The following is a 14,973-nucleotide window of genomic DNA, read 5'->3' on the forward strand; positions in this document are numbered from 1 at the left end:
CCGTTTAGCAAAAATAAAAGTGTATTATGCATTTGTATTCTCCCGAGAGCCTTGGGTGTCTGTGGGGCCCGTGCCGCCATCTTGGAAACAAGTAGCTTTGGCTTTATGTTTAGGAAAGGAGAACCTCCACCCCAGCCTCAAACTCTTTGCAGCCTCTAACAGGTTTTCCTGTCCTTGCCTGGCCTGTAGGTCGATAGTTATGTCTTAGTCATGAGGGTGGCTGAAATAGGAGGGTGCATTTCAGCCACCCTTCTATTATTAGAGGATGGAATAACTTGGACTGAAGAATTTTATTTGTTTTAGTAGTTTCCAATAAACTACAACAAAGCTTTTGGTTGTAATGTGACAAAATATTAAAAGTAGGAACCTTTTTGTGCCGTTTTTGCCTCTTGTTGGGTATGTCCCTATAATAGGGAAACATGATGATCTGAATTTAGTCATGAAAAACAAATCACAGTTCATTCAAATGCTAATCAAATGCATCTCTCCCTTAATCATCCCCTTCTCGCACTGATTGTCTTTACCACAGATTGAGATCAATAGCGTTCAACATGATGCAAATTTGATTGTAATCTTTGTTGACAGAGTGGCATCATGTAATCCTATTATAAGTTTGTTTAGAAGGGAGGCTTTGCTGGTGGATCCTTGCGTAAAGATGTATCTTATTACCATCATGTTGGAGCTTAGTCTTTCCTGCTGTGAGGATTCATCGTGTTTCATCTCCATGTACGTGGATAAAATATGCTGTGGCATATTTATGTGTTTAATTTAAAAATGTTTAATATTCTGTGCAGGAAAGGACGTGCTGAACACTTATAAGAAATGTTTCCCTCAGTTGGAAGCAAGAGTTTATTAGCTCAAACCCCTTTATTATGAGCTATTTGTTATGTGTGGTTGGTTTTGAAGTGACACATTACTTATGGTGGAATACATTTGCAATGTACTTTTTGTTTCTCCAGAATATTAAAACTTATAATGCTGAGGGGAATGTGAACCGTGTTAAGAATGCTGAAGCATTTAAAATGTTCCTAAACACAGTGTAAAGACAACTGTGTTTGCAAATCTAGACCACACTACAACATTTGCCTCTTCAAGGGATCAAGTGTTTGTTTTCACCAGAGCAGTTCAATAAACTGTTAACATAGTCTTATAGTCCTGCCTACATATCCTGGTCATTATTTTCACAAATTAGTGTATATTTGTTGGAATCCAGATTTTATGTCTAATTGTTTGTGTGGCACCCTCCTGGGGTTAAAACGGTGGTCTTGCATTGAATTTTGAATCTGTATTGCTATTGGTTTAAAAGATTTTGCGACGTAATTTGGAGAAATTGACATCTGTACCTTTGCCGCCACACATTGTAACATTTAATCAGTGAGTTTAATTATCCGGAATTACTATCAAAGATATTGATAACACCATTTTGACTAGTGACATTACTAAGAGTATCAGTGTTGATTTAAGTTATAGCTAATGTCAGTCTAATTAGTCAAAATTAAATTACAGATATGATGACAAACAACACATCAGTGGCAAAATAGTTATCTTTAATTAGAGTTTTGACTGGTCAAAATCTAATTACAGATATTTTAAATAAGAGTTTTGACTATCGATATCTGCAAAATTTCGTTGCAGATATCAATAATTGATATCAAGTCTAGCAATTAAATGTTAATGGTATTGCCATAGAGCTGTCTCACAGGCAGACTGTTGCCGCCTTGTCCTGAAACACTCCTTGGCAGCACCGGCTTCGGGGATTGCTGAGTCAGTGCCGCGACTCAGCTTGTACAAGCTTATACTTATACTTGTATAGTGCTTTAACTAGTCCGACAACCCCAAAGTCAGTCATTCATTCACATTCACACCCTGGCGGTGGTGAGCTATGTTAGTAGCTACAGCTGCCCTGGGGCAGACTGAAAGACGCAAACCTGTGTCTGGACCTTTCACGTTGTCTTTATCAAAGAATAAAAAAAATTAGCATGTCCAGTGCAGTAAATTTAATTATCTTGTTTTAGGGGTATAAATACTCTTTCAGTTGTAAATAATCTTATTTACCAGCTTAAATCAAGGACAAATACAATCATTTCAAGAAAATGTTACTGTACTTTCAGTTCCCTTTTGCAGTGTGATACGTCGGAGCATCAGGTTTGGCAAGAGTGAAAAACCACAGCTGATTATGAAGAGATGTTTCAGTGGGCTTCCCCACATTTCCTGCAAGTACCTGTCTAGCAAATGACTTCCAGGAAGATAACGTCCCTCTGTCATGCCAGTCTAGAACTGTCTCATTTAAATCCCTTTGAACACGTTTGGGGATGGATGGTCTGGGAGGTTTACAAAACGGTCGGTCCCAGACCCTGGAGCCCTTTTTACGAGCAATATTTCCACCCACCTACTACAAACACTTGGCGCTAGCATATCGAAACATTGTTGAAGTGGTAAATAAAGACGATTCTGAGCTATTTTTTTTTTTTTACAGTTTTAGTTTAGTTAGGCAACTATTGCCAGTAATACCATTTTCATTGTAGTATCTTTCTTATGATGATAAAAATCAATATTTTTAGTTTTCATTTTCATAGTATAGGACATTTAAACATAAGAAAACAAAAATATTAAATAAATCCTTGAGCTTACGGCTTTTAGAACTGGTCAATCATTTCCTTGACGAGGCCCTTAGTGCCCAACAAAATAGTTTTTTTCCTCTGAACCAGTAGAGTCTGTGTAAAAGTACTACCTGCACCAGTTTAGTACTAGAACAGGTTTAATAGAAGAAGCTTGAAAATTGCCTCTTTTTTAATGCACTGTAGAAAATGTAACATCTTTAATAATATAATGTATAACACACACAATGAAGGCTTGTGTTTCTTTTGTCCAAAGGAAGTTGTTGAAGTTGTATCATCTTTTAGACGTAAGTAGATCAAACAGCACTAGGGAGGGGAGCATCCCTTGTCGCGTCTCCTGACACCAAAGTAGCAGGAGTAGTTTCTTAAAGCTGCTGTCACTCTGTGTCTTATTTTCTAAATGTTAGGAAATGAAGTGGACATTGTGGAACTTCAATGATGAAAATTACAGACCTCTCTCATCTTTCTAAGTAGGAGAACTTGCACAATCAGTGGCTGACTAAATGCAGACAAGGGAATGTGAGCCAATATTTGCTTAAAACGATTTAACTTCATGACAAAAGTTTAGTAATGTTTTTCTTAAACTTGCCAGACTTCACAACATAATGGCTGTAGTTTAAAAGCTTCTGTTGTCGAATCAGTGGTTTAACAGGGGGAAAAACAGCTGCTACAGCCAGCAACAAAATCAAAATGTAAATGTAAAACTTAATAGGCCGTTCTGACATGATTGGCCATCAATTATTCATGAGCTGAGCTACGACCTGTGTGTGCCAAGAAGTTTTATGAAAGAGTTTAACAATACAAATTTCCTATTTTATGAAGAAGCAAAGGCAAAAACCCTGGTTATATTTTTAAGCAGTTTTTGACCCTGTTTGTAGTCTTTAGTGTTGCTAACTGTAACCCTTCCATTTATTATTTAGATTTTAAATAGTCCTACTGTATGTGAGTCTTTCAACAGGATGCCAACAGTTTGACTTGATTTTGTTTGTTCCAGGGTTGATACTTTGAACGTCCAAAAGAATAAAATACTGTAACTTTCTATACCAGCTGAAGTTATTCGCTGTTCCCCCAAATTTTTTTTTTTCCAACATAGTCTTATAGTCCTAAGTTTAAGTTTATTCATCAGGTGGTATTGTTAGTGTGACAATTCCACACTACTTTTACTCCTCTAATTGTTGGCACAGAACACACAACCAAGATCTAGCTTGCATTTTCACCTTTTCGACTAAACATTTCCTCTGAATCACAGAGCGCTCAGAGTGCTCTTTATACCAGCACCACCCATTACCAGATCCATATCAAGCTGCTGTGTCTCATTGGTCAGCAGTTTCTCCTGTCCAGCCTGTGTTTGGTCTTCGTGGTAACCAACTGTGCTGGTCGATGGACGGCCACCACTTTCATTACTGCTATAACCTCTGAATATCAAAATGTCTCCTGCAAGCCTTTAGAGTGTTTGACCCTAAAGGTCTCTTTAATAGATTGTTTTTAAGCCCTTTGTATGAAATAAGAAGAACTTTGGGCAAATTCTAGATTTATGTGATTGCTTGTAGTCAATATTTGGTTCCCACATGTGATGCTTTGGTGGACTTTTAATTAGTATGATACATTTGGTATTACTATATTTTACAACCAGAACAAAACATTATAGTTTAAACGCAACACCTTGGAGCCAGGATTTAATTTAGCTTCTTGAGGTAGGGAACGCAGACTCTTTACAGGGTTAGTCTGTGAGAATGGGAGGCTGATTGCTTTCCCCGGGATGGAGAGCGTTCAGGTTGAACCAGGGCCACCTGTCTGCTCCTCTGTCATTCAGAACTGAACTGTCAGCCAATGCAGGAATCAAGATTTCTCTATCGATGCCAACTGACAACAAATATAACACAATTGCACCATAGGTAATGGTAGATTTTGTTGTTTAGTGCTTTGTATTCTTGCATTTACAGTTTATGCTGTTAAAATGCAACAGAATATGTCCCACATTGTGAAACAGTTTAATTTACTGGGAGGATTGGTTGCATAACTTTAGAGATACCAGCAGCTGTCTCTCTTGTGCTTTCATATTTATGTGCATATTTTCAGTTGTGCATGAAAGGGTTTGGATTTAACAGCTTTAAAAATGTCAACTTTTTATGATCCATTTTTCACGGAACCATTTGAAGCAATCGGAAACCATCCAACACTATTTTTGCAGCGTTGCAGCATTCAAATAAAAAAGGAGTCTGTTTAGACATTTTCCAACAGATTATTTAATTCAAAAACTTTTCAAGTCTAAAATATTTGTCCTCTTTTTCATTTTCCTCAATATCAACTGTTGATATAGGACTTTGCGACAAACAAGTTGCATCAAAGTGCCACATAACATGGACACAATAGATAGTAGTTAAAAAAACTCAGAAAAGACATGAATAAAGTAAATCATTATTTAAAAATATACAAATAATGTAAAAACAGAGTGGAATTAGTTAAGATATCAAGCTCTATTTAATTCAAAAGCCAAGGAGTAAAGATGAGTCTTTACAAGTCTTGAACTCAGGAGGAGCTCTTGCATGGATCAGTAGATTTTTCCCCACTTTTGGGGCTGCAACAGAGAAGACATCTCTACTTTTCTGGCTGGACCTTGGAACTCAGAGCAACTGGTTGTGTTTGACCTCTGTTGTTGTGGTTGTTTGGAGTTTGGTAAGATCCTATAAATATGATGGGCCAAGACAATTAAGACCATTTTGTGTGATATTATCTTTTTATTCAAAACTGTAACAGTTTTATTGGTGAAATGCCTAGTAGTTGTTGTCATTGACAACAGGTTGAATAAATTCTTCTGGCTGCAAAACATTTCCCCAGCATGACTCTTAAGAGTTATCTGTTGATCCATTGGGTAAGAGGCGGTGTAGTTGCCCCTTGTTAACACTGAGGCGATGCCGAAATCATGGAATCTCTCATTTATTAATTTATTTACCCTGGCGACCCATTGTTGGGTATTTATATCTATTGTGTTGCTGTACCTGATCTGCGTCAGGAATCTTAAAATCATATGATAACAAAGGGGCTATCATATTGGTTGTTTTATTCTGCTTTAGCTTTCATACTGGAAATTGGCGATTGTGTTGAGGATGAAAACAAATTTTTTCGCCTTGGTGTTGTCGTTGATTTAGAAATCTGGACTTGGCAATGCATGATTGGCTGTGAAACCAGTGTACACTCTTTAAACTATTAAAAAAGACTGGTTGATGGTTTTGTTATTAAATTTTAACTGTTAGGTTAATGTCAGTCTTTTTGTGATGAAATGTAAATGTTCCATTTGAATTGGGTATTGACGTAATGTCTGCTTCAGACAGCCAAAGAAGCTGTTTTATTTAGCTTTGCCCGCTCTTTGGTACCCACAACCCAATCATGTTTCCACTGCTTCACAAATCTCAAAGGAGCAGTTTCTGTAGTGTTTTCAGGTCTTTGGAGAGAGCGTTCTCCAGCCAGCGATCAATAGCCCCCCTGAGCATGGCATGGAGGTGGTGACATCAATTACCAGTTGGATCAAGTTGATAAAGTAGTGTCCTTTTGGAAATGGCGCTCAACCTCCTTGTCTCTTTTGTACAAAGAATGTGTTCTACAGTAAAATAAGGGACCCTTTCACCAGACTAACTTGATTTGCCACAAATCACCTTTTTTTCCAATCTTGTTGGTTAATCTGTAAGGTGAAAAGAAATCTTAACAATATCTGAGATGTCTTTAAGATTAAGGATTTTTACAAGGGAGAGTTACGAGGGATCAAATGTAAACATCCATTAATTGGGTTTTCCCTGACCGAAACAGATTTTTAGTTTTCTTTGAGGCTTGAGCTCCTGATTCAGGATTTTGACTTATTCAGATTTTTTTTCTAACAATATTACATAAAAGAATGTGCTTTAGTTTCTGTGCTACAATGGTTTCAAAACCCGACAGAAAAGGAAGAAATTGCAAGATTATCTCCATTTATGCTTCAAAGCATAATGTTCCTGTCAGTCCGTCTGTTCGTCCATCCATTGCTTATGCCTGCTTTATCCTTGCCGAGTCATGGAGAGGCTGCTGCCTCTTTCGATCTGCTGTTTAATAAACTCAAAAGTGCATCAAAGGACCTGCTGTTGTTTGATTAATTTATAGACCTAAATGTTGAGAATTCTTAGTTGTAATACATCAAATAGGTAAAAATCCTACTTTTCAATATTTGACCTACCCAACCTTGATCAAAGCCATTTCTGCTCTCTGGCCAATACAATTAATTTAAAAGCAGTTGTTTTGTTGTCAGACACAATTGTGCGGCAGCAAAAAGTCATGAAGTGTGGCGTATTCCATCATAAAGTGAGACGGGTGCCACTGTCATACCAAGCTCACACAAAGGGACATGTTCAAGTGCTAAATGATTTTTGCAATCATACTGTTTGTGCTGGGCTTTAGAGGCTGCTAAAGACCTGAGATTTGGTCAAAGTTTCAATGAAGGTCAATTACCTAAACACGTATCCAGAGCTAAAATGGTACTGCTTAAAGTTACCAGTGTTTGTTTTGGCTTCAATTCTTTTTATTTTTATCAAAGTGCTGGTGGTTGTTCACCATCTAATTTTGAATATTACACCCTAGTTACCTCTACAACCAAACTACATTGATATAAATTAGGCATTCTGCTTTAGGCTACATTCACTACATTGAGATACCTTTTTTTTTTTAGGAATTATTTGCATGGCTTAAAAGTCTTAAAATACATCTGTCTAAGATGTGCAAGAGTAAATACCAAAAATGTCTTACTATACTTGTAGTGGCACATTTATTAGCAACCAAACAATACATAGAGCCGCAAAATCTGTAAATGTCATTTGATTTTCACTAAGTGTTTAAATCAAGTGATTATCAAAGTCTGACCTCTTCACATTTTGTACAAATATGAGCTGTGACAGCAAGTTAACATTTGGTAAGCTGTCATTCAGCATTTGTTGAATGGTTCTCTTATTAATTGATGCAATGAAAATAATTCCACCTATTAAAGCTAAAAATTAAAAAAATGTGGAATGCAAAGTATTTGGTCCTGACTGCAGGTAAGAAGGTCTTGCGCATGTCTAGTTATTCAAGAAGGAACTTGGGTGTTTCTTACTTACATTTCCGGAGAAATCACCAACTCTAGAGACCGCAACAAAACAAGTTGCTCTCCGAGGCTCCTCAGAACAGAGGCAAAAGAGGGACTATGGATCCACAATAATGAGGAATTCAGACCAAAGAATTGCAGTTCCAGTTTATATAGACCACAAGTCAATGATTTAATGTGAAAAGCAAGGAATTAAAAAGCATAAAATGTCCCCTTCAAATCACTCACTCATCTTCATGAAGAATAGTATAGTTTTTGGTGATGGTTAAAATTATGAATAGCAAGTTGAGATGCATCTGCCAGACTTCAGTAGCTAATTTCTTATCACTGATTTGTGATGCTTTGGCCTGCTGATACAAATTTTAGCTGATTTTGATTTGTCTTTAAGGCGTGTATTTGATTAAGGCATCCATCTACTAATTGCCACTGTAAATGGGCCTTAAGCATCATTTCTGTCATAAATGATCAGTATGTTGTTACAAACTGTCTTGGTTTCATAATAGAGGTCTTGTTGCTTATTTATTCTCTAATATTTTGATGTTTTGACTCATATTAAAGATATAAATCTGCATTCTCTCAGGCTTTAACGACATCATTCCATTTTAGAGGACTTCTTGTACAAAGTTGTATGCTTCTGCTTGATGGATTTATCTGCAATGGCCCATTTTGTGAGCTTTTTCTGATGTTCATTTTTTTTTTCTCAGGTCTGTGCTTTTAGATCAGCCTGGCTGCTGTGTTGTATATTGTTTCAGTGCACTCTATGGGCTGTTTCTGCTCATGCTGTTCCTCTTGATGGATATATGTGTCTTCTGAAACAACTGATGGTGGCAGGTGTTACAGTCTTTAGTTTTCTCAGCTCTCATGTCTTGTGAGTAAAGACTGTGTGGGTCATAGGGGGATTGCACAAAGGAAGCCGACAGCAAACAAGACCCCTTATAAAACACAGAAATGGGATTGATTCCTGCACTCCCGTTGCTTAGCAACTGCAAAGCCTCATTGAGAGAGAATATTGACCTCTTGTTGATAAAGTCCAATTACACTTTTCTGCCTTCGCTTTGTATATATCCAGAGATTTTTACAATGTCGTCCTGTGCCCCCCCTGTGTAAACTGCATTTTCATTCAATATCTTGGAGAAATATTTAGCTGTGATTGCCACCTGCTCTTGGAGCCTCTAGAAGGAGATGTGAATACGATCCTTCGCACAAAGCATGAGCAACGAGGGGTTTCATTATGTTTGTGTTGCTAATTTAGTCAATTAACATGTCTGCAGATCTTCTGCTCACTAAATGGCCCCAAAGCAGCCACAGGCAAATTTCTACCACTGCAACAAACGTCATTGAGCCTCGGCCAAGGCTGTTACACACGTTCCAGCGGGCTCTGAAATGAAAATGGATTTCAAAAATTTCATTTACATTTTCTTCTCCTTTTGCTCCAAGCTGGCTTTATGCTAGAATTTCAGATGATCAAACGCTTATCAGGTTGCTGTTTGTGAGGGCTTTAACTGGTTCAATGCTTTCTACCTTATTTACCTTTTTTGAGTCAGAAAAGTAATTTGTTGATTAAAGTTCAGTCACTTGTATGTTGTGAGCTCATTTCCCTGGAATCTACTGTGCATGTAGCTGTATTTAGCCCATAATAATATACGCTTAGAATATATTGGTATGACATGACACTTGCTTGTTATATATAGCTTTACTTTTTACTCTTCCTCAGAACACGTCTGCTCTGTCATCGCTTCCATGCTGAGAAACCTTAAGTCCCAGCAGAGAACCAGACTCCTCAACAAGTTCACAGAAAACGACTGTGAAAAGGTGAGTTTTTCTCCCATCCCTTTTGTTATTGTTTTTGCCCACCTATAAATTTCTTTTGGATTTCCTGCTGATAGTTGAATACAGGCTGGAGTAGGTCTAAGGTAAGTATTTGTGTGTTGTTGCAGTTTCACTAAAAAACATAGCTGAAGGGGTGTGCTCCGATGGCGCATGGGTTGTGAGCACGACCCATATACGCAGACCCAGGTTCGATTCTGGCCTCAGGTCCTTCACCGCATGTCTTCCCCTCCTCTCTCAAACTCCTTTCCTGCCAGCCTATTTTGTAAAAAAAAAAAATAGTCACTAGTGCAATAAAAACCCAGAAAGAGAATTAAAAAAATGTGTTTAGCTGAAATTACTATTTCTTTTTTCTATCTGCTTTCTCTTCACCCATTTTATTCAGTGACTGTCTTGTGCAGATAAACAGACCCAGATAGACTTGTTGGGGCTCTGTTTCTATTGAAATTTGGTTCAATTTAAAGCAATTGTTTAATGTACACCTGCATACCTTTAGTATGTGGTTGAGAAATCAAAACTGCGTGAAGCAATGTTTTGTGTATTATTATGCAAAGATATGTAAAACATTGTGAAAAGTCATTTTGGACCTCTTCAGATACTATGAATGACAGCATTATTGTCACGGTATGACTAAAACTAATTAGTTTAGTGCCTAATCAGCTGAACAGACACAATCATGTGACTGGGTAGTTTCATATTACTGTGTGCGAGAACTGTCTGAGGTGCTCAAATAAAGATTATAGCTACAGATGTTTATGGCAAAGGTAAACAATGAGGGGAAAATCTCCAAGCAGCTTTGTGTTTCTGTGCCCGAGGTGCCAGTATAAGTTAAAAAGTATAAAGATGCACTGATCAGACATTTGTGGTCTGCCAATACACAGTTTAGGTAATTACGTGCTGGAATATCATGTGTTGTAAATGTTTCTCTCTTGCCTTGCTACTGTGTTATTTATTTATTTTTAATAGATGTGGCTACCTTAACTCTAAGACTACCAAAAGAATGCCAGGAATGCCAATTTCTACATGTTCCACAACAGGCAGAGGTGGAAAGCTGAAACAGATTAAACAGAGCAACTTTAATGTAATGTTTTATTGCTCTTATCTAACTCAGCTCCTTAACATTTTGTCAGTTTCCATTTGAGTTAAACATACAAAACTCTTTTGTTTTGGGGCCAATTTGTTGCTTTTGACGAGGACAACATTGAATCTGTGCAGACCACAATGAAGTCTCAAGATTACCAAAGACATGGAGTTAAACATGCGTCTTATTTTTCGCCAGATTGCCTGAGAGAACAAAATTAAATATTTTTCAACAGCCTTGCTTGAGGCCAAATATTAAGCCTATTGAATGATCTTGGAAAGATGCAGCGTGAAGTACTTGCCTCCTTTCCAAACTGAGACAGCTTGAGCATTTTGTTCAGGAAGAGTGGGCCAAACTACTGTTGGAAAATGCAGACATGTCACTGGGAAGTACACTTGGCAGTGAATACTACAGGTGTCTGTGCCACAAAATATCAACTTCAGGGTTGTATCTTTTTTTTCTCCCCTCATTTGTTTAAATATAATACTCACCTGTATCTACAATAAAAAAACAAAGACTGATTTATGCAGAATATTGAAGAATTGAGGATAAATGCCATTCCACTTTATTTCAAAGATAATTATACTTCTGTTGTTTTCCTTCTTTGTTTCCAGCTGTGTGAGTGACATAACACTACTTAGCTTAGCAATATTTCATAAGTGATAAAAGACATAGGCACACCAGAGATTGAACATGACCATCTAAAGTAAAACCAGAGGCCATTTTTACCCCAAGGTTCCTGTTGGCAGACTTGATATAAAGGACCAAGAGTTTACATTATCAGAGTTGTATGCTTTTTTTTTTAGGGGCACAGACAAGGATTTCAAGAATTTGTTTGGAGAAAATATTTAGCCATCCATCTTTTTACACAGTCCAAGCATTCATGCACTTTTTGTAATGTCCTATTCATTATATTATTCAGTCAGTGTTTTTTTTATCTTGTTTTCTTGTTTTGTTTTGTTTTTTTGACTTTGCCTTCTAATGTCCCATCACCTTTCCTCCGTCTGACTCTTATACATTGTATCTCTAGGTTGATCGACTGATGGAGTTGTATTTTAAATACCTGGAGGCTGTTCAACAGGCCGATAAGAGGATCGAAGGGGAGAAACATGTAAGGAGCTGTTCTCTATTTACTTTCTTTGTTGCCCACGCAGTGCCTTGCAAGTGTATTATTACATCTTAAACTTCAAATTTTATATTATCTCAGGCTAATACATTATTGAGATTTAGGGGATGGATCCACAAGGACCGTGCGATAAATTAATAATGATATATATTGACTGATCAACGTGTGGTGTGATAGAAAATAAGAGTCAATAAAAATGTTCATAGAAGAACAGTTTTCCTTCCTTTTGCATTCTAGCCATGTAGGTTAACAATACAGTCGTTACATCCTCCCAACCAATCACAAACTGACCCAGGAATGCTCCTTCACTAAGCTCCGCCCCCTTCAGAGAGTTCAGAGAGCACATGTTCTTTTTTTTTTTTAAACTTGCAGTTTTGGTAAAAACCTAGTTGAATAAAGGGTTGATTTTGAATTCGGTGTTTATGTGCTCTTTATCTAAAAATACGTAATTAAGTCACAGCATGAAATGGCCAAGGCATATTACTTTTTTTTTTGATAGTTATCAATATCAATCAACATGATTTCTGTTTTATCAATATGCTTTTTTTTCTACATCATCCAGCCCTAAGATCCACACAAAGTACTACATAATTGAAAAGTAATAGGAATCAATGTGATGTTTTTTTAAAAAACATTTTCCACAAATATCTGAGAATGTGCAATTAAAGCTGCAAGCCTTTCTAGAGATGTCTCATACTTTCGTTGCTCAGTATGCTCGAGCATCAAACACTGATTCTAAATTGGACTTGGATGTTGACTTTGACTAGGCCATTCTGACACATGAAAATGCTTCAATCTAAACAGTCCCACTGCTTTCTTTACCTGCAGTCATCCTTCAATCAGCCCTGGCCAGCTTCTATGCCCTTGCTGAAGAAAAACATCCCCGCAGCATGATGCTACCACCTACCCACCCACCAACGCTTGTCACTGTAGCAATGGTGTGGTCAGGGGGGTGTGCTGTGTTAGTTTTACAAGGCACATTGGTTAGAAAGTTAAATTTGTATTCCCTCTGTTCAGAGCTCCTTCTTCCAGATGTTTGCTGGGTCAGGACGTTCTGTAAAGGAAACTTTATATATTTCAAAAGTTGTGAATATTTTTGCAAGGCACGGTAACCTGGCATCAGCCTGCCTATGAAAACTATGCTTTAAGAACATGTTGCATCATCATTCATTAATTGTCTCAATTAAAGCATTATAACATAATAGATATCGTTCATATTTTATATGTGAAGGTTTACAGAGGAAAAATAAGTTTGATAAGGCTCTCTGAAGGTGTAGGTTCGAGCTCTACGTTGGGCAGCTGGATGGAAGAAAAATAATCAGACAGCGGATAATGCTACAAAAAGTATAAAGAGAGCTTCCTGTCTTCAATAAATGTAGACAGACAAAAAAAAAAAAGTCCCAGAAACGCAGTAAATACTTAAAGAGGAGGTGGGTCAAATGGGATATAAAGAAATAGAAAGAAAAGAAGTGATACAATTTGAGCGAAAGAGGGAATGGCAAAGTCAAAAGAGGTGTGGGTGGAGACAGATAAGTGAGAGATTCCTATCTTACGATGACAGAAGATTAATTTCTCAGACAGACAGCATGGTAAGATTGCCAAGAAAAGGCCAGACAGTTTGACATTCTCCTCTCCTCCTCCTCCTTTTTTCCCCCTTCTCTCTCCACATCTCCCTGTGTCGCTCTCTCGCCTCCTCCTGCGGGATGGTGAAAGAGGGGCTGCATGATAACCTGGTGATAAGAAACGTTGTCCGTGTGTGCAGCTATCTTTGAAAGCACATTGCTAAACCGCCCCAGTTCAGTCATTCCGGGAGGCAGACACACATAAAAGGCAAAAAAAGTGACATAAAACGCCTATTTTTATCACTGGTAGCACTGCGGCATTTTCTGCTCCTTACATCATTTACACAAGGACTTTGGCTTATACTCCTAATATCCTGATCATCCGATCCAAACTGAACAGGAGAGTGAAATGCTGGTAAACTACTAGAACAAAAGAAAGTGAGATGAATATGGAGATAATAAAGATAACAGAGTTCTCAGTGAGCCTTTAAACTTGGAGAAAAAGACAAAGAGGGCGGTGCTAGCCTCCCTGTGGAGCCGTCCTGAGAACGGCTGGCAGGTAATCCTAATTTACCCTAAGGGGATACAGGTTAAAACTTTAAAATACCCATTAATTATCTGTTGCCAACTTTATTTTATGTATTATTAAAGCCGTTCAAAGAATTTTCTTGGCTTCTCTCATAAACAATTTGCTCCATTGTAGATACACATATGGCCATCAGAGTAGCTGTCCATTATTTTTAGTGATATGTGGTAGAGCATCACAAAATTGGCCACAAAACAATCAAGCTATTGGGTTTTAGCCTTGCCTGGGTAATGGAGGAATACCTGTGTATCAAGGAGTACACAGGTATATTTAATGTGGTTTAGTGAGTCGAGTTGAATGGAAATCACTTTATTGAACCATTAATGTTTAAAACACCAAATAAAGTTTGTTGCAACTTAAAAAGCACAGACAACATGTTTTGTAGCATCCAGACCTCAGTGCCCCGTTAGTACCCTAGTAGTTAAAAAGTACACACATTAAATCTGCCCAGGCACAACTTGTCCTTAAATTGGGGAAAACCTAAGCTCATGTTATTTGAGAATTATAAAGGAGATCTATGAAAGTTAGAATAGATGGGGTAAATGTGGAAAAATTAAATTATATTGTTGGGTGTGATTAACGACAAAATCTGCTGGAATCTGCTGGAAACCATATTGAAAATATGTTCAAATTAAACTATCTAGAAGCACCAGAATTCTTAGAAAAGCAGAAAATTTTCTGAGTTATAAAGCATTACACAATCTCTACTGTTCACTGATTTTAGCATACCTGAGCTATTGTGTAGAAGTACTGTAACACCTACAGGACATCACAGAAAAAGCCATTAGGATAGTCCATAAGGCTGGCTATCACGACCACACTGATCCATCATTCATTCATTCATTCATTCTTGCTTGCTAGAATTTGCAGATGTGGTAGAAATTCAAACTTCACAGTTAATGTAAAACGCCAGAAATAATCCGCTAGCAGACGGCATACAAAAACCTTTTGTTGAGAGGGGGAAGGTATCATTACAGGGATAACCTAAATTTCTAAATCGTATGTGCTCAAACTAACATGAAAAGAGTGTGCATTCTATAGGTGAATTAAAAACAATGTCCAATCATGA

General features: G+C 37.5%; 1 protein-coding gene across 1 annotated transcript in view; it reads left to right on the forward strand.

The window, feature by feature from the left end:
* The window catches only part of ctnnbl1 (catenin, beta like 1), a 98,186-nt gene that overhangs the window by 52,226 nt on the left and 30,987 nt on the right, over nt 1-14,973 (forward strand). Inside the window, exons 12-13 of the mRNA XM_036126022.1 lie at nt 9,437-9,534; nt 11,661-11,741. Of these exons, the coding sequence (XP_035981915.1) occupies nt 9,437-9,534; nt 11,661-11,741 (179 nt within the window). The remainder of the gene's footprint in view (nt 1-9,436; nt 9,535-11,660; nt 11,742-14,973) is intronic.

Source organism: Fundulus heteroclitus, chromosome 1, assembly GCF_011125445.2.
Source record: "Fundulus heteroclitus isolate FHET01 chromosome 1, MU-UCD_Fhet_4.1, whole genome shotgun sequence".
Lineage (NCBI taxonomy): Eukaryota > Metazoa > Chordata > Actinopteri > Cyprinodontiformes > Fundulidae > Fundulus > Fundulus heteroclitus.